We start from the raw sequence: 26389 nt of genomic DNA, 5'->3' as shown, positions 1-26389 counted from the left end.
GTTCCCTTTTGAAAATTACTATTGAATCTGCTTTCACCACCCTTTCAGGCAGTGCATTCCAGGTCATTATAACTTGCTGCATAATAAAATGTTTCCTCATGTCACCCCGGGTTCTTTTGCCAATCACCTTAAATCTGCATCCTCTGGTTACCACCCCTTCTCCCATTGGAAACAGTTTCTCCTTATTTACTCTATCAAAACCGTTCATGATTTTGAACACCTCTGTCAAATCTCCCCTTAACCTTCCCTGTTCTAAGGAGGACAACTTCAGCTTCTCCAGTCTCTCCACATAATTGAAGCTCCTCATCCCATCACTATTCTAGTAAATCTCTTCTGCACCTTCTCCAAGGCCTTAACATCCTTCCTAAAGTGTGGTGCCCAGAATTGAATACAATACTCCAGGTAGGCCTATCCAGTGTTTTATAAAGGTTTAGCATTACTTCCTTGCTTTTGTACTCTATGCCTCTATTAATAAAAAAGCATATGGGATCCTGGACTTTAACAGCCTTCTCAACTTGTTCTGCCATCTTCAAAGATTTGTTTATGTGCACCCTCAGGTCTCTCTGTTCCTGCACCCCCTTTAAAATTGTACCATTTTGTTTATATTGCCTCTCCTCATTCTTCCTACTAAAATGCATCACTTCACATTTCTCTGCGTTAAATTTCATTTCCATGTGTCTGCCCATTTCACCAGTCTGTCTATGTTGTTCTGAAGTCTGTAACTATCCTCCACATTGTTTACTACATTTCCGAGTTTCGTATCATCTGCAAACTTTGAAATTATACCCTCTATACCCAAGTTCAGGTCATTAATATATATCGAAAACAGCAATGGTCCTAACACCAGTGTATACTTCCATCCAGTCGGAAAAACAACTGTTCACCAATACTCTCTGCTTTCAGTCCCCTAGCCAATTTTGTATCCATGTTGCCACTGTCCCTTTAATTTTGTTAAGTTGTTCAAAATTATGAGGGGGTTTGGTAAGGTAAACAGGGCAAAACTATTTCTACTGGATAGTGAGTTGGTAACTAGCAGGCATAAATTTAAGGTCATCACCAAAGAAAAAAAAGAGGGAAATTAGTTTTTTTTAACCCAGAGGGCTGTTAGAATTCCCTACCAGAAAATGGTGGAAACAGAACCCACAATAGCTTTTATTAGAGAACTGAATATTTGAAAAAGGACAGGGAACTTTCAGAGAGCCAGCATAGGCACAACTATTCTGTTATAAAATTTGATTTGAAGTTTTTTTCTAAAAGAAACAAAACTAATAGTCTCTCCAAAACAATAATTTATTCTGTTAGGCCATAATGAACAAAACTTGACCAGTCTGCCTACTAGACACACATTGCACCCACACTACAGTGAGTTAAATTATTAGATTAGTCGATCAAAATATGTACATTACTGATGCTGGCATCGTGTCACTGATTCTCCGTGACTCACTCTGACTCGTTCTGGGGCTGACACCTGTAAACTGTTCAACTCAACGGACCAATTTTTCAGTAAGCGTTCTTGAAAATTTGTAAACTATGGATAAAGGGGCATCCATTTTCCCCTTCCTTCATATGATGAGAAGCATTTGTCATTTCAGTTAATTTCACAAGCAGCAACAAACCGTAAAAACCCACCGACTCCCCGGCCCGGTCCACATCCCCTGTCCGCTCCACTCCCGTCCCCCCGCAACAAGCTGACTTACATTTAGTTCCGGAGCACAGCCGGGTGAGCGCGATTTGCTCAGGCGTCCGGTCCGTAGCTGGGGGACGTGGAGAAACGTTTCGTTAATTTTTAGGATCGCGGAGAAGGCGAGGGAGCGGCGGCCCAGGGGCTGGAAGTGCTGCCAACGCCGGCCTGCAACCCGTCCGTTTCTGAGCAGTTCAGGGAGCGTCGAGGTCGGGACTGCAGCACATTTCTGATGCAATCGGGGACCGACCGGGGTGTGAGGGACTTGGGGTGATCGGGGCGTGAGGGACTTGGGGTGACCGAGATGTGAGGGACTTGGGGTGTGAGGGACTGGGGTGATCGGGGCGTGAGGGACTGGGGTGACCGGGATGTGAGGGACTTGGGGTGTGAGGGACTGGGGTGATCGGGGTGTGAGGGACTTGGGGTGATCGGGGTGTGAGGGACTTGGGGTGTGAGGGACGGGGGTGACCGGGGTGTGAGGGACTTGGGGTGTGAGGGACTGGGGTGACCGGGGTGTGAGGGACTTGAGGTGTGAGGGACGGGGGTGACCGGGGTGTGAGGGACTTGGGGTGTGAGGGACTGGGGTGACCGGGGTGTGAGGGACTTGAGGTGTGAGGGACGGGGGTGACCGGGGTGTGAGGGACGGGGGTGATCGGGATGTGAGGGACTTGGGGTGACCGGGATGTGAGGGATTTGGGGTGACCGGGATGTGAGGGACTTGGGGTGACCGGGATGTGAGGGACTTGGGGTGATCGGGGTGTGAGGGACTTGGGGTGACCGGGATGTGAGGGACTTGGGGTGTGAGGGACTGGGGTGACCGGGGTGTGAGGGACTTGAGGTGTGAGGGACGGGGGTGACCGGGGTGTGAGGGACTGGGGTGATTGGAATGTGAGGGACTTGGGGTGACCGGGATGTGAGGGACTTGGGGTGACCGGGATGTGAGGGACTTGGGGTGACCGGGGTGTGAGGGACTTGGGGTGACCGGGATGTGAGGGACTTGGGGTGACCGGGATGTGAGGGACTTGGGGTGATCGGGATGTGAGGGACTTGGGGTGATCGGGATGTGAGGGACTTGGGGTGACTAGGGGTGACCGGGGCGTGAGGGACTTGGGGTGATCGGGGTGTGAGGGACTTGGGGTGACCGGGATGTGAGGGACTTGGGGTGACCGGGGCGTGAGGGACTTGGGGTAACCGGGGCGTGAGGGACTTGGGGTGACCGGGGCGTGAGGGACAGGGGTGACCGGGGCGTGAGGGACTGGGGTGACCGGGGCGTGAGGGACTGGGGTGACCGGGGCGTGAGGGACTTGAGGTGTGAGGGACTGGGGTGTGAGGGACTGGGGTGACCGGGATGTGAGGGACTTGGGGTGATCGGGGCGTGAGGGACTTGGGGTGTGAGGGACTGGGGTGACCGGGATGTGAGGGACTTGGGGTGACCGGGATGTGAGGGACTTGGGGTGATCGGGGCATGAGGGACTGGGGTGACTGGGGCGTGGGGGACTGGGGTAACCGGGGCGTGAGGGACTGGGGTGACCGGGGTGTGAGGGACTTGAGGTGTGAGGGACGGGGGTGACCGGGGTGTGAGGGACTGGGGTGACTGGGGCGTGGGGGACTGGGGTAACCGGGGCGTGAGGGACTTGGGGTGACCGGGGTGTGAGGGACTTGAGGTGTGAGGGACGGGGGTGACCGGGGTGTGAGGGACTGGGGTGACCGGGATGTGAGGGACTTGGGGTGATTGGGGCGTGAAGGACTTGGGGAGTGAGGGACTGGGGTGACCGGGGCATGAGGGACTTGGGGTTTGAGGGACTGGGGTGACCGGGGTGTGGGGGACTGGGGTGACCGGGGCGTGAGGGACCGGGGTGACCGGGGCGTGAGGGACTTGGGGTGACCAGGGTGTGAGGGACCGGGGTGTGAGGGACTTGGGGTGACCGGGGTGTGAGGGACTTGGGGTGACCGGGATGTGAGGGACTTGGGGTGATCGGGATGTGAGGGACTTGGGGTGACCGGGGCGTGAGGGACTTGGGGTGACCGGGGCGTGAGGGACTTGGGGTGACCAGGGCGTGAGGGACTGGGGTGACCGGGGCGTGAGGGACTTGGGGTGATCGGGATGTGAGGGACTTGAGGTGTGAGGGACGGGGGTGACCAGGGTGTGAGGGATTGGGGTGACCGGGATGTGAGGGACTTGGGGTGTGAGGGGCGTGAAGGACTTGGGGTGTGAGGGACTGGGGTGTGAGGGACGGGGGTGACCAGGGTGTGAGGGACTGGGGTGACCGGGATGTGAGGGACTTGGGGTGTGAGGGGTGTGAAGGACTTGGGGAGTGAGGGACTGGGGTGACCGGGGCGTGAGGGACTGGGGTGACCGGGATGTGAGGGACTTGAGGTGTGAGGGACGGGGGTGACCGGGGTGTGAGGGACTGGGGTGTGAGGGATGTGAGGGACTGGGGTGACCGGGGCGTGAGGGACTAGGGTGACTGGGGCGTGGGGGACTGGGGTGACCGGGATGTGAAGGACTTGGGGTGATCGGGGCGTGAGGGACTTGGGGTGATCGGGGCGTGAGGGACTTGGGGTGACCGGGGCGTGAGGGACTTGGGGTGACCGGGGCGTGAGGGACTTGGGGTGACCAGGGCGTGAGGGACTTGGGGTGACCGGGGCGTGAGGGACTTGGGGTGACCGGGGCGTGAGGGACTTGGGGTGACCGGGGCGTGAGGGACTGGGGTGACCGGGGCGTGAGGGACTTGGGGTGATCGGGGTGTGAGGGACTTGAGGTGTGAGGGACGGGGGTGACCAGGGTGTGAGGGACTGGGGTGACCGGGGTGTGAGGGACTTGAGGTGTGAGGGACGGGGGTGACCGGGGTGTGAGGGACTGGGGTGTGAAGGACTTGGGGAGTGAGGGACTGGGGTGACCGGGGTGTGAGGGACTGGGGTGACCGGGGTGTGAGGGACTTGAGGTGTGAGGGACGGGGGTGACCGGGGTGTGAGGGACTGGGGTGTGAGGGATCTGAGGGACTGGGGTGTGAGGGACTGGGGTGTGAGGGACTGGGGTGTGAAGGACTTGGGGAGTGAGGGACTGGAGTGACCGGGGTGTGAGGGACTGGGGTGTGAGGGATGTGAGGGACTTGAGGTGACTGGGGCGTGAGGGACTGGGGCGTGGGGGACTGGGGTGACCGGGGCGTGAGGGACTTGGGGTGATCGGGGTGTGAGGGACTTGGGGTGATCGGGGCGTGAGGGACTTGGGGTGATTGGGGCGTGAGGGACTGGGGGAGTGAGGGACTGGGGTGACCGGGGTGTGGGGGACTGTGGTGACCGGGGCATGAGGGACTTGGGGTTTGAGGGACCAGGGTGACCGGGGCGTGAGGGACTTGGGGTGACCGGGGCGTGAGGGACTTGGGGTGACCGGGGCGTGAGGGACTCGGGGTGTGAGGGACTTGAGGTGTGAGGGACGGGGGTGACCAGGGTGTGAGGGACTGGGGTGACCGGGATGTGAGGGTCTTGGGGTGATCGGGGCGTGAGGGACTTGGGGTGATTGGGGCGTGAGGGACTGGGGGAGTGAGGGACTGGGGTGACCGGGGTGTGGGGGACTGTGGTGACCGGGGCATGAGGGACTTGGGGTTTGAGGGACCAGGGTGACCGGGGCGTGAGGGACTTGGGGTGACCGGGGCGTGAGGGACTTGGGGTGACCGGGATGTAAGGGACTTGGGGTGATCGGGGCGTGAGGGACTTGGGGTGATCGGGGCGTGAGGGACTTGGGGTGATTGGGGCGTGAGGGACTGGGGGAGTGAGGGACTGGGGTGACCGGGGTGTGGGGGACTGTGGTGACCGGGGCATGAGGGACTTGGGGTTTGAGGGACTTGGGGTGACCGGGGCGTGAGGGACTTGGGGTGACCGGGGCGTGAGGGACTTGGGGTGACCGGGGCGTGAGGGACTTGGGGTGACCGGGGCGTGAGGGACTTGGGGTGACCGGGGCGTGAGGGACTTGGGGTGATCGGGGTGTGAGGGACGGGGGTGACCAGGGTGTGAGGGACTGGGGTGACCGGGATGTGAAGGACTTGGGGTGTGAGGGACTGGGGTGACCGGGGTGTGAGGGACTTGAGGTGTGAGGGACGGGGGTGACCGAGGTGTGAGGGACTGGGGTGTGAGGGATGTGAGGGACTGGGGTGACCGGGATGTGAGGGACTTGGGGTGTGAGGGACGGGGGTGTGAAGGACTTGGGGAGTGAGGGACTGGGGTGACCGGGGCGTGAGGGACTGGGGTGACCGGGGTGTGGGGGACTGTGGTGACCGGGGCATGAGGGACTTGGGGTTTGAGGGACCAGGGTGACCGGGGCGTGAGGGACTTGGGGTGACCGGGGCGTGAGGGACTTGGGGTGACCGGGGCGTGAGGGACTTGGGGTGACCGGGGCGTGAGGGACTTGGGGTGATCGGGGTGTGAGGGACTTGAGGTGTGAGGGACGGGGGTGACCAGGGTGTGAGGGACTGGGGTGACCGGGATGTGAGGGTCTTGGGGTGATCGGGGCGTGAGGGACTTGGGGTGATTGGGGCGTGAGGGACTGGGGGAGTGAGGGACTGGGGTGACCGGGGTGTGGGGGACTGTGGTGACCGGGGCATGAGGGACTTGGGGTTTGAGGGACCAGGGTGACCGGGGCGTGAGGGACTTGGGGTGACCGGGGCGTGAGGGACTTGGGGTGACCGGGATGTGAGGGACTTGGGGTGATCGGGGCGTGAGGGACTTGGGGTGACCGGGGCGTGAGGGACTTGGGGTGACCGGGATGTGAGGGACTTGGGGTGATCGGGGCGTGAGGGACTTGGGGTGATCGGGGCGTGAGGGACTTGGGGTGATTGGGGCGTGAGGGACTGGGGGAGTGAGGGACTGGGGTGACCGGGGTGTGGGGGACTGTGGTGACCGGGGCATGAGGGACTTGGGGTTTGAGGGACTTGGGGTGACCGGGGCGTGAGGGACTTGGGGTGACTGGGGCGTGAGGGACTTGGGGTGACCGGGGCGTGAGGGACTTGGGGTGACCGGGGCGTGAGGGACTTGGGGTGACCGGGGCATGAGGGACTTGGGGTGATCGGGGTGTGAGGGACGGGGGTGACCAGGGTGTGAGGGACTGGGGTGACCGGGATGTGAAGGACTTGGGGTGTGAGGGACTGGGGTGACCGGGGTGTGAGGGACTTGAGGTGTGAGGGACGGGGGTGACCGAGGTGTGAGGGACTGGGGTGTGAGGGATGTGAGGGACTGGGGTGACCGGGATGTGAGGGACTTGGGGTGTGAGGGACGGGGGTGTGAAGGACTTGGGGAGTGAGGGACTGGGGTGACCGGGGCGTGAGGGACTGGGGTGATCGGGGTGTGAGGGACTTGAGGTGTGAGGGACGGGGGTGACCGGGGTGTGAGGGACTGGGGTGTGAGGGACTGGGGTGACCGGGGCGTGAGGGACTGGGGTGACTGGGGCGTGAAGGACTGGGGTGTGAGGGACTGGGGTGACCGGGATGTGAGGGACTTGGGGTGATCGGGGCGTGAGGGACTTGGGGTGATTGGGGCGTGAGGGACTTGGGGTGATTGGGGCGTGAGGGACTGGGGTGACCGGGGCGTGAGGGACTTGGGGTGATTGGGGCGTGAGGGACTTGGGGTGATTGGGGCGTGAGGGACTGGGGTGACCGGGGCGTGAGGGACTTGGGGTGATTGGGGCGTGAGGGACTTGGGGTGATTGGGGCGTGAGGGACTTGGGGTGATTGGGGCGTGAGGGACTGGGGTGACCGGGGCGTGAGGGACTTGGGGTGATTGGGGCGTGAGGGACTGGGGTGACCGGGGCGTGAGGGACTGGGGTGACCGGGGCGTGGGGGACTGGGGTGACCGGGGCGTGGGGGACTGGGGTGACCGGGGTGTGGGGCACTGGGTGATCGGTGTGTGAGGGACTGGGGTCTGAGGGACTAGGGTGTGAGGGGTGTGGGGGACTTTAGTGTGAGGGACTGGGGTGATTGGGGCGTGAGGGACTTGGGGTGATTGGGGCGTGAGGGACTTGGGGTGATTGGGGCGTGAGGGACTTGGGGTGATTGGGGCGTGAGGGACTTGGGGTGATTGGGGCGTGAGGGACTTGGGGTGATTGGGGCGTGAGGGACTTGGGGTGATTGGGGCGTGAGGGACTTGGGGTGATTGGGGCGTGAGGGACTGGGGTGACCGGGGCGTGGGGGACTGGGGTGACCGGGGCGTGAGGGACTGGGGTGACCGGGGCGTGAGGGACTGGGGTGACCGGGGCGTGAGGGACTGGGGTGACCGGGGCGTGGGGGACTGGGGTGACCGGGGCGTGGGGGACTGGGGTGACCGGGGCGTGGGGGACTGGGGTGACCGGGGCGTGGGGGACTGGGGTGACCGGGGCGTGAGGGACTGGGGTGACCGGGGTGTGGGGCACTGGGTGATCGGTGTGTGAGGGACTGGGGTCTGAGGGACTAGGGTGTGAGGGGTGTGGGGGACTTTAGTGTGAGGGACTGGGGTGTGATGGGTGTGGGCGACTTTGGTGTGAGGGGTGTGGGCGACTTTGGTGTGAGGGGTGTGAGGGACTGGGTGATCGGGGTGTGGGACACTGGGGTGTGAGGGACTGGGGTGACCAGGGCGTGGGGGGTACTGGGTGATCGGAGCGTGGGGCGGGACTGAGTGACTAGGCTGTGAATGACTGGGGCATCTGGGACTGGGCTGTGAGTGATCAAGGCGTGAGGGACTGAGTGACCGGGGCCCGGGTGACTGGGCTGTGAGGGGCCGGTCTGTGAGTGAACGAGGGGCCGGGCTGTGAGTGAGCGAGTGGCCGAGTGGCCGGCTGCGAGTGGGCGAGGGGCCGGGCTGCGAGTGGGCGAGGGGCCGGGCTGCGAGTGGGCGAGTGGCCGGCTGCGAGTGGGCGAGCGGCCGGCTGCGAGTGGCCGAGCGGCCGGCTGCGAGTGGCCGAGTGGCCGGCTGCGAGTGGGCGAGGGGCCGGGCTGCGAGTGGGCGAGTGGCCGGCTGCGAGTGGGCGAGGGGCCGGGCTGTGAGTGGGCGAGTGAGTGAGCGAGGGGCCGGGCTGTGAGTGAGTGAGCGAGGGGCCGGGCTGTGAGTGAGCGAGTGAGTGAGCGAGGGGCCGGGCTGCGAGTGGGCGGGCGAGCGAGAGGCCGGGCTGCGAGTGGGCGAGCGAGCGGGGTGGGCGAGCGGGGCGAGCGAGGGGCCGAGCTGTGAGCGGGCGAGCGAGGGGCCGGGCTGTGAGCGGGCAGGCGAGCGAGGGGCCGGGCTGTGGGCGGGCGGGCGAGCGAGGGGCCGGGCTGTGAGCGGGCGGGCGAGCGAGGGGCCGGGCTGTGGGCGGGCGGGCGAGCGAGGGGCCGGGCTGTGAGCGGGCGGGCGAGCGAGGGGCCGGGCTGTGAGCGGGCGGGCGAGCGAGGGGCCGGGCTGTGAGCGGGCGGGCGAGCGAGGGGCCGGGCTGTGGGCGGGCGGGCGAGCGAGGGGCCGGGCTGTGAGCGGGCGGGCGAGCGAGGGGCCGGGCTGTGAGCGGGCGGGCGGGCGAGCGAGGGGCCGGGCTGTGAGCGGGCTGGCGAGCGAGGGGCCGGGCTGTGAGCGGGCGGGCGAGCGAGGGGCCGGGCTGTGAGCGGGCGGGCGAGCGAGGGGCCGGGCTGTGGGCGGGCGGGCGAGCGAGGGGCCGGGCTGTGAGCGGGCGGGCGAGCGAGGGGCCGGGCTGTGAGCGGGCGAGCGAGCGAGGGGCCGGGCTGTGAGCGGGCGGGCGAGCGAGGGGCCGGGCTGTGAGCGGGCGGGCGAGCGAGGGGCCGGGCTGTGGGCGGGCGGGCGAGCGAGGGGCCGGGCTGTGAGCGGGCGGGCGAGCGAGGGGCCGGGCTGTGGGCGGGCGGGCGAGCGAGGGGCCGGGCTGTGGGCGGGCGGGCGAGCGAGGGGCCGGGCTGTGAGCGGGCGGGCGAGCGAGGGGCCGGGCTGTGAGCGGGCGGGCGAGCGAGGGGCCGGGCTGTGAGCGGGCGGGCGAGCGAGGGGCCGGGCTGTGGGCGGGCGGGCGAGCGAGGGGCCGGGCTGTGGGCGGGCGGGCGAGCGAGGTGCCGGGCTGTGAGCGGGCGGGCGAGCGAGGGGCCGGGCTGTGGGCGGGCGGGCGAGCGAGGGGCCGGGCTGTGGGCGGGCGGGCGAGCGAGGGGCCGGGCTGTGGGCGGGCGAGCGAGGGGCCGGGCTGTGGGCGGGCGAGCGAGGGGCCGGGCTGTGAGCGGGCGGGCGAGCGAGGGGCCGGGCTGTGGGCGGGCGAGCGGACGAGCGAGGGGCCGAGCTGTGAGCGGGCGGGCGGGCGAGCGAGGGGCCGGGCTGTGAGCGGGCTGGCGAGCGAGGGGCCGGGCTGTGAGCGGGCGGGCGAGCGAGGGGCCAGGCTGTGAGCGGGCGGGCGAGCGAGGGGCCGGGCTGTGGGCGGGCGGGCGAGCGAGGGGCCGGGCTGTGAGCGGGCGGGCGAGCGAGGGGCCGGGCTGTGGGCGGGCGGGCGAGCGAGGGGCCGGGCTGTGAGCGGGCGGGCGAGCGAGGGGCCGGGCTGTGGGCGGGCGAGCGAGGGGCCGGGCTGTGAGCGGGCGGGCGAGCGAGGGGCCGGGCTGTGAGCGGGCGGGCGAGCGAGGGGCCGGGCTGTGAGCGGGCGGGCGAGCGAGGGGCCGGGCTGTGAGCGGGCGGGCGGACGAGCGAGGGGCCGGGCTGTGAGCGGGCGAGCGAGGGGCCGGGCTGTGAGCGGGTGAGCGAGGGGCCGGGCTGTGAGCGGGCGGGCGAGCGAGGGGCCGGGCTGTGAGCGGGCGAGCGAGGGGCCGGGCTGTGAGCGGGCGAGCGAGGGGCCGGGCTGTGAGCGAGTGACGGACCAAAATAAAATCATTTTTGGCAGGTAATGAACATGCAAGTTCCAAAAGACATTCAGTGCTCAAAAGGGTTAATCTGCTGTTTTATTTCAGTGATGTGTGCCTGTGGCAAAATACTTGCTTTGGGTGCGCTTGCTGTGAGTATGAGCATTCTGCAGCACTAATAACTATATCTGACTTCTTTATAGGTCCAAATATTAAACCAAGTGGTCTATTTTAAAGAAAATGTCAGCTCCTCAAAACTGTGAAATGTCTTCATCTGGAAAACCCATGGAATTGTATGGGAAAGTGGCTGTTCAGGGGGACACTGTCCGACAGCTGAAGTCAAACAAAGCATCAAAGGTAAAATGTTTGGTTTATATTAAATATATAAAATAGTACCAGTATGTGTAAATGTGGCTAGGATTTTAAATTAGCCTGATGTTACAAACCTTCCTTCACTTTTGCAAAGAGGATTAAAGAAACATGAAATATTCATAACTCTATAAGGAGTCATTTTATCTTTCATGCTTTTACTTACCCCTTTTCTCAAAAAGTGCTTTTTTTAAAAAAAACTTTTTATATGAATATGTGGAACATTACTCCCCTTCCTTTCAAGTCCCACCCTCACACCAAACCTAATAATTATTTGCAGTCTGGAAAGCCTGTAAACACCACAATCAAAGATGTGACAAAAAAGGTTTGATTTTGTTTTAACATGTTTTTAAGAAACCTCACACTTTTAGCATGATAAATTGGATTAGCATATATATCACTAAGGCAGAAAAGTAGGAGTCTTTTAGACCACTATAAATTACTGAAATATAAAGTCAGTTTATAAAACTGTACTGTTGCAGTCATATTTCTGTTCAATCATTTGCTTGTGGTATTTGATAACAAATGATAGTACAATGTTAAAGAAGCAGTGTGCTTTACAAATATTTTTTAAGAATATTGTACTCCCAGTCCTCTGTAGGGTAGTTTGATAACTTTTCATTTTATTTGCTCATAGGCTTGGAATTGCACCAGCTCACTTCTAACACAGCTGGTCCTGCCTCATTCCAGAACAGCTAGTGACATGCATATATTTGTTTATATCCCACAGCAGCTTGCAAAACTGAACCGGACTAGATTCCAGGGTGTTCGGAAATGCGTAGCTGCAATTTAATTTGGCTGATCACATTGAGGATGACGGAAGTACTGCTGTGGTAGAAATTAATAGTGTGTCTCTGTGCTTATAATACCATTTAAGTTGAGTCGAATGGGCCTATGCTGTCTGGAGTTTAGAAGAATGAGGGGTGATCTTATTGAAACATATAAGATCCTGAGAGGGCTTGACAGGGTAGATGCTGTGAGGCTATGGCTGGAGAATCTAGAACCAGGGGGCATAGTCAGGATGAGGGGACAGCCATTTAAGACTGAGATGAGGAGGAATTTCTTCACTCAGAGGGTTGTGAATCTTTGGAATTCTCTACCCCAGAGGGCTGTGGATGCTAAGTCATTGAATATATTCAAGGCTGGGATAGATAGATTTTTGGACTCTAGGGGAATCAAGGGATATGGGGATCGGGCGAGAAAGTGGAATTGAGGTCGAAGATCAGCCATGATCTGATTGAATGGCGGACCAGGCTCGAGGGGCCATGTGGGCCCTCTGCTCCTATTTCTTATGTTCTTAAACAATTTTACAACACCAAGTTATAGTCCAATGATTTTATTTGAAATTTACAAGCTTTCAGAGACTTCCTCCTTCCTCAGGTAAATGTCAGGAACTCCTCGAAGCCTACGCATTTATAAATCACAGAACAATACATGGTGATTACAGATAGTCTTTGCAACTGCCCGTTGCCAAGGCAATCACAGTGTTCAGACAGAGAGGTGTTACCTACAGAGCCCCCGAATATACAGTCAACAAAAAAAAAAAAACAGAAAAAAAAAACAGAGAGAGAGGCAGAAACATCCGGAAGGCAGAGAAAGCCAGCAAATGACCCGTTATATTAAAAACAGATAGCTTTTGTTCGCTGGTGGGGTTACGTGTAGCGTGTTCCATCACCGGCATCTCCACATTATGTTCTTAAAGAAATTGAACTGCTTTTAAAATGTTCAGCATATAATATCAGCCAAGCAAAACTAGTTGGTGTACTGTGATATAGAGTGGTCTGAAGTTGGATTCCTGCTTAAATTTTTTTTTTCCTCAGATGGTAAAGTCCAATTTTTAGCTTTGCTGTTGAAAAAGGCATTGAGTGGAGTTGAGGCTCTTAACGAATGGAAATAAAACTGAAAGGAGAGCCAGCTCACACCACCCTGACCACCTTTTTAAAAAATTAATTCTTGGGATATGGGTGTCGCCAGAATGGCCCGCGTTTATTGCCCATCCCTTTTCTTAATTTTTATTGTTTTTATAAAACACTGGTTAGGCCGCAGCTGGAGTATTGTGTTCAATTCTTGGCACCACAATTTTGGAAAGATGTCATGGCCTTAGAGAGGGTGCAGTAGTGATTTACTAGAATGGTACAAGGGATGAGGGACTTCAGTTATGTGAAGAGACTGGAGAAACTGGGGTTGTCCTCTTTAGAACAGAGAAGGTTAAGGGGAGATTTGAAAGAGGTGTTCAAAATCAAGAACGGTTTTGACAGAGCAACTAAGGAGAAACTGTTTCCAATGGCAGAAGGGTCAGTAACCAGAGGAAACAGATTTGTGATCGGTAAAAGAGCCAGAGAAAACATTTTTTTATGCTGCGAGTTGTTATGATCTGGAATGTACTGCCTGAAAGGATGATGGAAGCAGATTCAATAGTAACTTTCAAAAGTGAATTGGATAAATACTTGAAGGGAAAAAATTTACAGGGCTATGGGGAAAGAGCACGAAAATTGGAGTAATTGGTTGGTTTTTCAAAGAGCCGGCACAGGCACGATGGGACAAATGGCTTCCTCCTGTGCTGTACCCACTATGATACTGTGAAGCCAGCTGCAGAGCAACATTGGCAGAGGTCTGAAATAAGTCACTTGTTCACCTTTCTGGCTGACTTATAGTGTGTACCATTGGAGAGCCAAAGAGAGGGCAAAAAATAACTAATAGAATTCACATAATACAAGACCCCTTTCATTTTAATTGTTTCAAAAACTTAATTTGTGGCAAATGAATTTCAATATGGACAAGTGTGAGGTATTGCATTTTTGGGGCCACATACTGCTTGGATAATAAGAGTCTAAATGGGGTAGAGGAGCAGAGGGATCTGGGATACAGATACACAAATCACTAAAAGTAGCGACGCAGGTTAATAAGGCCATTTTTTAAAAAAAGCTAACCAAGCACAAGAGTTTATTTCTAGAGGGATAGAATTGAAAAGCAGAGTAGTTACGTTAAACTTGTACGGAACCTTAGTTAGACCACACTTGAAGAATAGAATCGTTACAGCACAGGAGACCATTCGGCCCATCGAGCCTGTGCAGGCTCTTTGTAAGAGCAATCCAGTTAGTCCCTTTCCCTGCTCTTTCTCCATTGCCCTGCCAATTTTTTCTCTTCAAATATTTATCCAATTCCTTTTTGAAAGCCACGATTGAATCTGCATCCACCACCCTTCCAGGCAGTGCATTCCAGATAATAACTGCTTGCTGCATGAAAATGTTTTTCCTCACATCGCCTTTGGTTCTTTTGCCAGTCACCTTAAATCTGTGTCCTCTGGTTCTTTACCCTTCTGCCAATGGGAACAGTTTCTCTTTATTTACTTTACCTATACCCGTCATGATTTTTAACACTTCTATCAAATCTCCTCTCAATCGTCTCTGCTCTAAGGAGAACAACCCCAGCTTCTCCAGTCTATCCATGTAACTGAAGTCCCTCTTCCCTGGAACCATTCTAGTAAATCTTTTTTGCACTGTCTCAAAGGCCTTCACATCCTTCCTATAGTGAGGTTTGATTACAGTTACAAGAGTATTGTGAACAGTTATGGTCTCCATATTATAAAATGGATATAGAGGCAGTGGAGAAGGTGCAAAAAAGATTTACTAGGATGATACCACAACTGAGAGGTTATACCTAACAGGAAAGATTGAGCAGGCTGGGGTCTTTTCTCTAGCCAAGAGAAGACTGAGGGGTGACCTGATAGAGGTCTTTAAGATTATGAAAGGGTTTGATAGGGTAGATGTGGAGAAGATGTTTCCACTTGCAGGGGAGACCAGAACTAAGGGCCATAAATATAAGATAGTCACTAATAAATCCAATAGGGAATTCAGGAGAAACTTCTTTATCCAGAGAGTGTTTAGAATGTGGAACTCGCTACCACAAGGAGTAGTTGAGGCAACTAGCATAGATGCATTTAAGGGGAAGCTAGATAAACACATGACGGAGAAAGGAATAGAAGGATATGCTGATAGGGTTAGATGAAGTAGGAAGGGAGGAGGCTCGTGTGGAGCATAAACACCGGCATGGACCTGTTGGGCTGAATGCACTGTACATTCTATGTAAAACAGTATTCATTTTGCAAACTACCACTTTTTGTGCAGGAAGAAATTGATGCAGCAATAAAGGAACTGTTGGCACTGAAACTGGATTATAAAACATTGACAGGCCAGGAGTACAAGGTTGGTAGCCCACCCACTAACACCACACCAATTAATAGTGATAGCCCGGCTGTTGAAGAAGATTGTGGTGACTATGTGGATCCATGGACAGTGCAGACATCCAGTGCCAAAGGGGTGGACTATGACAAGCTGATAGGTGAATATCCCTTTCCTTTAGTTGTCCTTATTGCTGAAAGTGATGTAAATTTGCCCATTTTAAAAATAGTGTTATAGAATGAATGTTAGCTAAGTGTTCAGCATTACTTTGAATCAAAGATGCAACAAAAAAAATGTATAAGTCACAACGGCTTTGAAAAATCAAAAAGTACAAACTGAAGAAACAGCAATGTAGTGGTTATGTTACTGGATTGGTAATCCAGAGAATATGAGTTTGAGAATTTCAATTCAGTTTAGAGAAAAATCTGAAAATTTTTAAAAACTTATCAGTAAAAGTGTGCATGAAGCTGTCAATAATTGTAAAATCCCAACTGGTTCATTGATGTCCTTTTAGGGAAGGAAACCTGCCCTCCTTATCCGGTTAGGCCTATATGTAATTCCAATCCCACACCATGTGGTTGACTCTTAACTGCCCTTTGAAGTGGTCTAGCAAGCCACTTAGCATTTGTAGCAGTTTGATACAACTAACAGCATTGTTGGAGCACGTTCACCACACAGACTGCAGAGGTTCTAGAACCATAGAAAAGATACAGCACAGAAGGTGGCCATTTGGCCCATCGTGTCCCGCTGGCTCGAAGAACAATCAGGTTCCCACTTCTAATCCCACCTTCCAGCACCCGGTCTGTAGCCCTGCAGCTTACAGCACTTTAGGTGCAGGTCCAAGTACTTTTTAAAAGAGTTGAGGGTCCCACCTTCTCAGGGCAACTATAGATTGGCAATAAATGCCGGCCTTGCCCACAACACCCACATCCCAAGAATTAATTTTTAAAAAACCTGATGGCCTGGAATAATATTATGTAGGGATAATTGGATAGAAGCTATTGACTTGGAGCAAGCCTAAATCATTGGTGAGCTTAGAATGAAGAATGATGTGTAAAATGGGACAAATTCCATTCATTTAAAGTATATTTTGACCTTTTATTTCAAAAAGAGAGGAAAATGGAATATGGAAAAAAAGCAATACAGGACAGCATGTAACAACAACTTGTTTTTATATGTGCCAGTAATGTAGCGAAACATCCTAAAGCACTTTACAGAAATCTTGCAATACAGGTATTATTTTTGATGTAATGCAGTTTAAACATGTCAGTGTTGCTGGGGCATCTAAAGATTGTTTTTGTGCATCATTATTGATGACTAACTTGCAACTTCATTACACATATTCACAAAAAGAGTTGGAAAATTATTTTAATCTTTTAATATTACATTGTTAATTGGATAAGAAATATTTCCTCAATTTATGATACCTGTGGTGCTGTCTGCACCAATCGAGTAATTGTGAAAACTTAATTGTTTACAGTTCGGTTTGGAAGCAGCAAAATTGATCAGGAGTTGATTGACCGAATAGAACAAGTCACTGGTCAAAAAGCTCATCACTTTCTTCGCAGAGGAATCTTCTTCTCTCATCGGTTGGCAAAGCTTTTAATCTCTTTTTGTATAAATTATTGTTCAATGAGTGTGACTTATTCACAACTGTTGAACTTTGTTTTTAGGTTGTTATTATAACTATTACATTTTCTAAATTTACCTGTACTATGGTTTTTACATTCTGAGCTATTTTTCCAGATCCAAGATATATATTTCATTTTTTTAGGTTAATCTTTCAACTTTTTTAAAGTTTGAAATTTCTGGCTTTAATTTACAATTACTGTGTCTGAATTACTGAAACTTAAAAAGTACAAAATAATTACATTTCATTATAAATATGCTACATGCTCACCGTCCTACTACTTTATCCTCTCTCACTTGGTAGTTGCTATAAACTGTCTTAAAGCAAACATCTAACTTAGCAATAGCATTTTTAGGGGCTGTTTCAGCATCAGTGATGTAATTAGCCACTGATACTTGAACATACACAGAATGTTTACATCAAAGTAAAAGGACTTGAAAGCACTAGAGACTTCATATGAAAATAAGTGAATCTAAATAATGGTCATTTTAATAATATACTAGATTCATACTGTTAGCAAAATGCTATTGGAATCAGATCTACTTGAGTGTGTTTTAATTATTAATTAAAGATATGTAGGATCATTATTAGACTGATGTGCATTTATTTGAAAATAGGTTTGTTTTATATTTTACCTGAGGAACACCATATTTCCTAAACCAATATAATGGAATAAAAATGAATTGTTTCTGAATGCATTTTACAGTTTCCTAGAATAATCAAGTTGCCCATGAGCATCAGTAGTGCAGTCCAGATATTGATTTGCTATGTTCTGGCTGTATCTGTATTACTGGTTTCCTAAAATCATCCTATAAGCTTTGTGATTTCGCAACCCCAGAAAATTGCCCCTCAAATCTTCCTATATTGAATTTATCTGTGTTGAAAAGCTATATCAGTTGTATTTATGAAGATGTGCTTTTGATGATTCTTTTTTCAAAGGGATATGCAGCAGATCCTTGATGCTTTTGAAACAAAAAAATCATTTTACCTGTATACAGGGCGCGGTCCTTCATCGGAGGCTATGCATATGGGCCACCTTATCCCATTCATCTTCACAAAGTAAGTTTGGATAATACTTGTGCAGTACGTATGTTCACTGAGGGAGCAACCCCTGTCTCAAAATGAGGCCGGCAGACTTATTGTCCTATTAATTCCAACACTTTGCCCACTGACATTTTTCCAGGGGCCTACTGCTGGGCAGCCAAATGCCTGCCTATTTAACTTGCATATGACCCAAATTGGCATTTTAGGACTTGGTCGGAGCTGTGCACTGTTTGACCAGTTTTACTGGCGATAAGAGCCAAAGAGGCCCTGAAAAAGTACATTTTACACTATTTTTTGTAGGGCTAGGAGGAGCAAGACTTGCCTTGTTGCTAGCTGGGTAGCTTCCGAGCTCCCTGATAACTGCGCCAGCCTGCCTCAGGTGAGCTGCATCAGGAAGCTCGTTTGGCACATGCATCTCGCCAGTTTTGTTTAAGTGAGGCCTGGGCCTCAAAATAGCTCTAGCCTCTTTGCTGCCAGGACGAGCAGGCTGCCGATGCGCTCCGCTGGTTGGCTGCCTGAAAGTTAAAATCAACCCCATTACGTCTTGACTCAGGAGAGGGCCTAGTGACATGTTCTAGCCATGGTCACAGGAAATATTATTCAAGAGTCTACTAGTTTTGTAAGAATACACTATGCGTAAAGTTTGCAAGCTCATTATCCAGCAGTCTGCTGGCTTGGTGGTGCCCACCATTTAACTAGAAAAATGTTGCATGGTGCTTTTTTACAGGGATCAGTAATATTTGTACCTTTATTTGTACCTTTTACCTTTTTTGGGAGGCAGGATAGGCTTTCATGTTAATGTGTCAACTTAAATTTTGCATGTTGGTGGTTTGTCAGTGTTCATGCTCCCTGAAAATGTTCTACAACTGGCTTAAAATTTGAGACCAATGAATTGATAATCCACTGATGATTGTATTTCCCCAACCTGTAGATTGTTCCATTGAAAAGGATTTAGCTTGTTCATACCTATATATTTCTATTAAATAGGTGGCTCCAAGATGTTTTCAATGTACCTCTTGTAATTCAGCTGACCGATGATGAGAAATACTTGTGGAAAGACATAACACTAGAACAGGCCTATAAATATGCTGTTGAGAATACCAAAGACATCATTGCTTGTGGTTTTGATGTAAATAAAACCTTCATCTTCTCCGACCTGGATTACATGGGGTATGTCCATAGCAGTATTACACCTGTGCTTTCATTGATATTTTGCATTGGAAAGACAGTTTTAATCTAAATAAAAGAGGTACAGTAGTAATGGTGAGTAAGCTAGAGAGAAGTTTTTAGTATGGAATGTGAGTTAGATTATTAAAGAGAGTTTTGTATGGTGTGATGCAGCCAATCTTTTGTGTTAATACTGGAAATTATTGAAACTAAAATATTGTGTAGCATAGTGCTTTCCTTCTAGTGATTAACCCACAGAAGTGTTTTTTTAAGTGGCATTGCAAGTGTACACCTTCCCTTCCCACCCCCAACTTAGCATACAGTGAACATTTGCCATCATGTCCAGCCTTAGTTCCTAAAGACCGTACAATTTATTTGTTAAAAAAGCAAAACACAATAAGGACAAACAAATAGTGCACTATATACTTGCAGTCTCAGCTGGGGAACAGATACCTTCCCAAACTGTTCAACTGCAATCAACCACTGATTACATTGATAATATGCTGAACAAACTGCTGAATGAGGAGGATGACATGTCTGCAGTAGAGGAAGAGCCATTGTGGAGGGGAAGAAAATGGACTTTATTTACAGTTTGGAAAAACGTGACAAGACTTTTACCTTAAAACAACAACAACTTGCAGTCATAAAGCGCCTTTAATGTAGTAAGACGTCCCAAGACGCTTCACAGGAGCATTATCAAACAAAATTTGACACCGAGCCACATATTAGGACAGGTGACCAAAAGCTTGGTCAAAGTTTTAATGAGCATCTTAAAGGAGAAAAGCAAGGTAGAGAGGTTTAGGGAGGAAATTCCAGAGCTTAGGGCCTAGGCAGCTGAAGGCACGGCCGGCAATGGTGGAGTGATTAAAATCGGGGATGCACAAGAGGCAAGAATCGGAGGAGCGCGGAGATCTCAGAGGGTTGTGAGGCTGGAGGAGGTTACAAAGATAGGGAGGGATGAGGCCATGGAGGGATTTGAAAACAAAGATGAGAATTTTAAAATCATGGCGTTCCCGGACCAGGAGCCAATGTAGGTCAGCGAGCTCAGGGGTGATAGGACTTGGTGCGAGTTAGGATATGGGCAGCAGAGTTTTGGATGAGCTCAAGCTTATGGAGGGTGGAAGATGGGAGGCCAACCAGCAGAGCATAGAAACAGGAGCAGGCCATTTAGCCCTTTGAGCCTGTTCTTCCATTCAGTGAGATCATGGCTGATTTGTGACCTAACTCCATATACCCGCCTTAGCCCCATCGCTTAATAGCATTGGAACAGTCAAGTCTAGAGGTAACAAAGGCATGGATGAGGGTTTCAGCAGCAAATCAGCTGAGGCAGGGGCAGAGATGGGCGATGTTGTGGAGGTGAAAGTAGGCGGTCTTGGAGATGGAGCGGATATGTGGTCGGAAGCTCATCTCAGGGTCAGATAAGTCGCCAAGATTGCGAATAGTCTGGTTCAGCCTCCAACTACGGCCAGGGAGGGGGATGGAGTCAGTGTCTAGGGAACGGAGTTTGCAGCAGGGACCAAAGACAATGGCTTCGTCCTTCCCAATATTTAGTTGGAGGAGATTTTTGCACATATCGGACAAGCAGTGTGACAAATCAGAGACAGCGGTGGGGTCAAGAGAGGTGGCGGCGAGGTAGAGCTGGGTGTCGTCCGCTTACATGTGGAATCTGGTGTATTTTTGGACGATGTCGCCGAGGGGCAGCATGTAGATGAGAAATAGGAGGGGGCCAGGGTAGATCCTTGGGGGACTCCAGAGGTAACGGAGTGGCAAGAGAAGCCATTGCAGGTGATTCTCTGGTTATGACTGGATAGATAAGAATGGAACCAGGCGAGCACAGTCCCACTCAGCTGAACGACAGAGGAGAGGCGTAGGAGGATGGTGTCAAAGGCTGCAGACAGGTCGAGAAGGATGAGGAGGGATAGTTTACCATTGTCACAGCACATAAGATGTCATTGTGTGATTGACATGAATCAGATAAGTTTTGCTTATCCTTGCTGAATTATTAATAATTGCAGTGCTCCCAGCATTACATGAGAAGAAAATAAAACTACCCAGTTAGGGCTGAACTTGATCCTAACAGTCCAGGGTAAAGATCACATACTAATGAAGCATGAAAGTTATTGAAATGATTATACCTTCTTTACTTGATGCTGTTAAAATTGAAATGAATTAAAATTGACACCAAAGTATTAGTCAACAGTGCTGCAACTTATTAAATTATATACATTGCCTCCTTTTCTCGTGTGGACACCCAGCACCCCACGTCTTATCTGGCTAATAGAAGGGGCTGGACCCCTGTACCAGGCCTCCCTTCCACCAGTGCTACACAACAACTGGCTGCTGGAGGTATGTGATGTCAGCCCAAGGTAACTGGCCCTTTTCTTCCTTTTCTGTGCCTCCTTACCAGGAGATCAAAAATCATTCTGACTCCATGGCACAGTGTATAGGGGCTCCAGTGTACTGTGCCAGAGAATGTACTTCAAAGATACATGCCTAACCACAATCTTCCTCAATATAGTCAGATAGATTATGACATGAAAATTATAGTTGTGGTAACTCTAGAACTGAGATTGTTCATTAACTATAAATCAAGTTTTATTTTCCAAATCTGTAAAGTGTAATATTTTAATTCTGTTTTGGCTGCAGTCAAAGCCCAGGATTCTATCAGAATGTGGTTAAAATCCAGAAACATGTTACTTTTAATCAAGTGAAGGGGATCTTTGGCTTTGGAGATAGCGACTGTATAGGTAAGATTAAACACTGCTTATTTTCAAAAATTAGTTGCAGTATTTGTCCTTGTGGACTCAACCCATCGTTCTCAAGTAATCTTCAGTAAATTAATTTCTCGTCCCTTTTGTCTCTCATCAACATCGTAATTGTTTTATTGTAATTTCACCAAACTTCATCAGATGTTTTCTCTGAGCAGACTTTTGTTCCTTTTGATATCTATTAAATTGCATACCCCCATGAACAGACTTGTGACCTCAAGTTTAATAGCTTCATTCAACTGTACAAGCTTCTAAGTAGCAACCTACCATGAGAATTTTGATTTATTTCTGCAAGAACCTTCTCTATCATAATCTATAGAATTTTTAAATTTGCATTGCTTAATTATTTCTGCTAAGACTAAACCAACCTAAACTGAAAGAACAAATATTTCATTGTAATTGGGAAAGTCTGCGTTGAGCTACAACTGTGAACATTTAAAAATATCTGACTCATAGCAATATAAGTATATAGTAATGTTAATAAACCTCAAAGAACACAATTTATTACTTGTATGGCAAAATAGTTTTAGTAGATCTTTTATGGCAAACATATATAACTTTTTTTTATCATTTTCAATGCCAGTTTGATTGCTCTTGTTAAGAAACTGACTTACAAATGTTTAACTCAATATTTTTAATTGACAGGAAAGATCAGTTTCCCTGCAACACAGGCTGCTCCATCTTTCAGCACCTCATTTCCACAAATCTTTAACGGGCAAAAGGATATTCAATGTCTCATTCCCTGTGCTATTGACCAGGTCAGAGCTAAATGCCAACCAAAAAAAGTATATGCTTGAAATGTGCCGACCTTCGTATTGTAAGGTTGCAGCATTAGTCATTTTCCCATTGTATTCAAGTAAACAATTGTATGGAATGTGATTGTTTTTTCCACAAGTCATTTTCATTATACACTATCTGCAGCCTAAGAGCCCAGAGGACAATCAGACCTGTGCCAATGCCTGAGAGAAAGTGACAACTAAGATGTTTGGCACCATTTGAAGAAGAGCAGGAGAATTCTTCCAGTGTCCTGGTCTGCATTTATCCCTCGACCAACTCCACCAAAAAAAAGATTATCTGTTCATTTATTTCATTGCAGTTTGTGGGACCATGCTGTGCATAAATTGGCTGCTGCATTTTCCTACATTACAATATCGACTGCACTTCAAAAGTACTTAATTGGCTGTCAAGTACTTTGGGATGCCCTGAGGCCATGAAAGACGCTATATAAATGCAAGTTCTTTCTTTAAGATGTTTCGAAGAGCAGCCTGGCAATGGCTTTCTGTTTTGGATAGTGAAGAACCTGCCAATTGCTTGACACATCCAAACAGCAACATGGCTGAGCTCAACAATTCATGGTCCAGACATTACCATAGAGATTCGTCTCACTACTTGTTGGTGCCACGCGGCGGTGCTGCGAAGAGTAGTTCCACGCAGCTAGGTCTAAATATAATTTTGATGTAGCACGGTTGAATTTATTATAATTTAGAATGATTTCCACTTAAACCATAAATATTGCTACACGTCTGTCAATTAGTGATACTAAATGGCATTATATTTAGAATACCTTAACAAAAAGTGGTTAATTCTGTAAGCTAATATGTTCTTGTAAATAAGCTTTGTGAAATTCAAGAATTTAAGGGTAGTTTCTCCAACTTTATTTTTACTAAAACTACGTAACTCTAATTGCTTAAATTTGACTGCAGTTAATATTGATAAGCTCCAGAGACAGCATTGAGAACAAACCTTCGGTTTTCTTTTATAATCATATGACTTCTTTTTCATATCGGTCCAGGACCCGTATTTTAGGATGACCAGGGATGTTGCTCCAAGGATCGGCTATCCAAAACCAGCATTGTTGCATTCAGTCTTCTTCCCAGCTTTGCAAGGAGCACAGACAAAGATGAGTGCCAGCGACCCCAACTCTTCCATCTTCCTCACAGATACCTCGAAGCAGATCAAAACAAAGGTAATGTTCACTATATGTATGTGTGTAAGATGGAAATTTATTCCCTTATTTCGTGGTCAAAACATCTTACATGTAAGTAAGGTTTAGTCCAAGTTTATTTTATAGTACTATTCTTTGAAGATATGTATCAACAATAGCAGCTTTGTTGCATGTGAACTATTACCAGTGAAAGAACAAAGCAAAATATACTAAAATGCAACAATATTAATGTAGTCAATTTAACTGTGATTTTTCCTCAGATCAATAAGCATGCTTTTTCAGGGGGTAAGGATACTATTGAAGAACACCAACAATTTGGTGGGAATTGTGAAGTGGACGTATCTTACATGTACTTGACCTTTTTTCTGGAAGATGATGAGAAACTGGACAAAATAAGACAGGTCAGTGCAGTTTTTTTCATTTTAAAACTATTTTTAACATTTATTAATTTACATCCCCTAAAATGGTATCTCTGCACAATAACTTACTCTGACCTAAGCACAGCATTAAGCATCAGCGCTCAACATGTCCAACAAATACAGTGCAGCAATCAACAAGGCCAATAGAATGTTGAACTATATTACTAACGCAGTAGAATAAAAGTCAGAGGAGGTCATGATCAAATTGTACCATGCTATGTTCAGACCACACCTTGAATACTGCTTTCATTTCTAGTCACCTAAACATCAGGGAGACATTCAAGCGTTGGAGGTAATGCAGAAAAAAGCCATGTGGCTGATCCCTAGCATCAACCATCTGAGTTATGATGAAAAACTGGAGAAATTTGTGCTTTTCATTTTGGGAAGGAGGTATTGGAGAAGTGATTTTATTGTAGGAGGTGAAAATCCTAGATTCATTAGAGAAACAATTGGATGCTGCAATGGAAGGACTATAGGATCTTTCTGGATGGATATAAGATGGGCTGAATGGCCTTCCTCATCCATAATTATCTTAGTGATTTTAGTACATATTAGTTACTTCTAAGAATTCTTTTCTTCAGGATTATTCAAGTGGAAAGCTTCTTACAGGAGAGCTTAAGAAGATTCTTGTTGAAACACTGCAGCCTATCATAGCAGCACACCAAGTACGACGCAAACAGGTGACCGATGAAATGGTGAAACGGTTCATGACTCCTCGGAAACTGGCATATGACTTTTAATGACGTTTCAGAATTCATAATGCTCTATATAGAGAATCAAGCCAATTTTCATTCATCAGAATCTTAACATTATGCTGAAGTTATGTATAACATTATTATGGACAAATGATTTAGAATATATTAATAAATGTCACTAAATTATAACCAATTATTTCCAGAGCAGTAATGATGTGTGTTTTAATTGCTTCTGTTGAAGATGAAAGATTCTGATTTGCCCTACTGCAATTTCATACACGCTCATTTAATAGTTTTCATTGAGTATTTCTGGTTCAAAAGATTACAGTTTGGCACCCTAGTTATGGTTTCACAAATTATGCCTAAAATATTTTGTATTCAAAAAATTGTTAATATTGATCCCATTAGAAAAGTTTGTTCCATTTGTATGACAAATATGCACAACCTCAGTCTGTGGGATCTAATTTATAATAAGGCACCACTGCTTTTCTTCTATCCCATTTAACAAAAATGCTATCAATGTAGATAATTACAATTCCATCCCTCATTAGGCCTCAAATCCACACTGTCTGCATGTATTATCTGCACTGAACTACACATCTTCCTTCTCAAGGGTGGACAGAGAAGTTCAAAGTTGTATAAGGAAAGCAAATTTACAATCCCAGTAACCTGTATTGGTTAAAGGATATTGGATCAATCTTTCTCTTTTAAACAGTTTACGTATACAGGAGAAATAGATCAGAATTTGTTGTATACATAGAATTACATAGAATGCACAGCACAGAAACAGGCCATTTGGCCCAACAGGTCCATGACGATGTTTATGCTCTGCACGAGCCTCCACCCTCCATACTTCATCTAACCCTATCAACATATCCTTCTATTCCTTTCTCCCTCATGTGTTTATCTAGCTTCCCCTTAAATGCATCTATGTTAGTCGCCTCAACTACTCCTTGTGGTAGCGAGTTCCACATTCTAACCACTCTCTGGGTAAAGAAGTTCCTCCTAAATTCCCTATTCGATTTATTAGTGACCATCTTATACTTACGGCCCCTAGTTCTGGTCTCCTCCATAAGTGGAAACATCTTCTCTATGTCTACTCTATCAAACCCTTTCATAATCTTAAAGACCTCTATCATGTCTAGAGAAAAGAGCCCCAGCCCGTTCAATCTTTCCTGATAGGTATAATCTCTCAGTTGTGGTATCATCCTAGTAAATCATTTTTGCACCTTCTCCAGTGCCTCTATATCCTTTTAATAATATGGACACCAGAACTGTTCACAGAGCTCCAAGTGTGGTCTAACCAAGGTTTTATTCAAATTTAACATAACTTCTCTGCTTTTCAATTCTATCCCTCTAGAAATTAACCCCAGTGCTTGGTTTGCTTTTTTTATGGCCTTATTAACCTGCGTTGTTACTTTTAGTGATTTGTGTATCTGTACCCTGAGATCCCTGTGCTCCTCTACCCCATTTAGACTTTCATTTTCCAAGGAGGAGGTGGCCTCCTTATTTTTCCTACCAAAATGTACCACCTCACAATTGTCTATATTGAAATTCATTTGCCAATTACACATCCACTCATTTGCAATTACACTGCAAATTTATTAATGTCTTCCTGTATTTTGTCATAGTCCTCCTCGGTATTAACTACACCCCCAATTTGGCGACGCTGCAAAT

The 26389-nt window shown here is 49.7% G+C and overlaps 2 protein-coding genes across 5 annotated transcripts in view; one reads left to right on the top strand and one right to left on the bottom strand.

Annotated features, from left to right (window-relative positions):
* The window catches only part of wdr25 (WD repeat domain 25), an 88004-nt gene extending 86336 nt beyond the window's left edge, over nt 1-1668 (bottom strand). Inside the window, exon 1 of one of the 3 annotated variants that reach the window (XM_067991799.1) lies at nt 1630-1668. The gene's annotated coding sequence lies outside the window, so the exon portion shown is untranslated. Of the gene's footprint in view, nt 1-1401 lie in introns of all 3 variants that reach the window. The other 2 variants (XM_067991800.1, XM_067991801.1) reach the window with 2 other exon arrangements.
* LOC137326572 (tryptophan--tRNA ligase, cytoplasmic-like) lies at nt 1433-24908 on the top strand. 2 transcript variants are annotated; one of them, XM_067991804.1, is made up of 11 exons: nt 1433-1503; nt 10698-10851; nt 14991-15204; nt 16525-16633; nt 17614-17733; nt 18706-18888; nt 21532-21632; nt 22299-22411; nt 23446-23619; nt 23859-23999; nt 24599-24908. In XM_067991804.1, exons 2-11 carry the CDS (start codon nt 10735-10737, stop codon nt 24755-24757), a joined length of 1431 nt encoding a protein of 476 aa, XP_067847905.1. In that variant the 5' UTR covers nt 1433-1503; nt 10698-10734; the 3' UTR covers nt 24758-24908. The 2 variants fall into 2 exon arrangements, with proteins under 2 accessions (XP_067847905.1, XP_067847904.1); XM_067991803.1 differs by lacking the exon at nt 1433-1503 and adding an exon at nt 1702-1890.
* Nucleotides 24909-26389: the final 1481 nt, after the last annotated feature.

This window comes from Heptranchias perlo, chromosome 10 (genome assembly GCF_035084215.1).
Source record: "Heptranchias perlo isolate sHepPer1 chromosome 10, sHepPer1.hap1, whole genome shotgun sequence".
Taxonomy (NCBI): Eukaryota; Metazoa; Chordata; class Chondrichthyes; order Hexanchiformes; family Hexanchidae; genus Heptranchias; species Heptranchias perlo.
This window is presented reverse-complemented; position numbering and strand designations above follow the sequence as displayed.

What these genes read in the sequence shown, in the direction of transcription:
- LOC137326572 (XM_067991804.1), top strand. Translation starts at nt 10,735, where the DNA reads ATGTCAGCTCCTCAAAACTGTGAAATGTCTTCATCTGGAAAACCCATG. An exon ending in AGTCAAACAAAGCATCAAAG is followed by an intron (nt 10,852 to 14,990) that starts GTAAAATGTTTG and finishes CTTTTTGTGCAG; the next exon opens with GAAGAAATTGATGCAGCAAT. An exon ending in GGAATCTTCTTCTCTCATCG is followed by an intron (nt 16,634 to 17,613) that starts GTTGGCAAAGCT and finishes CTTTTTTCAAAG; the next exon opens with GGATATGCAGCAGATCCTTG.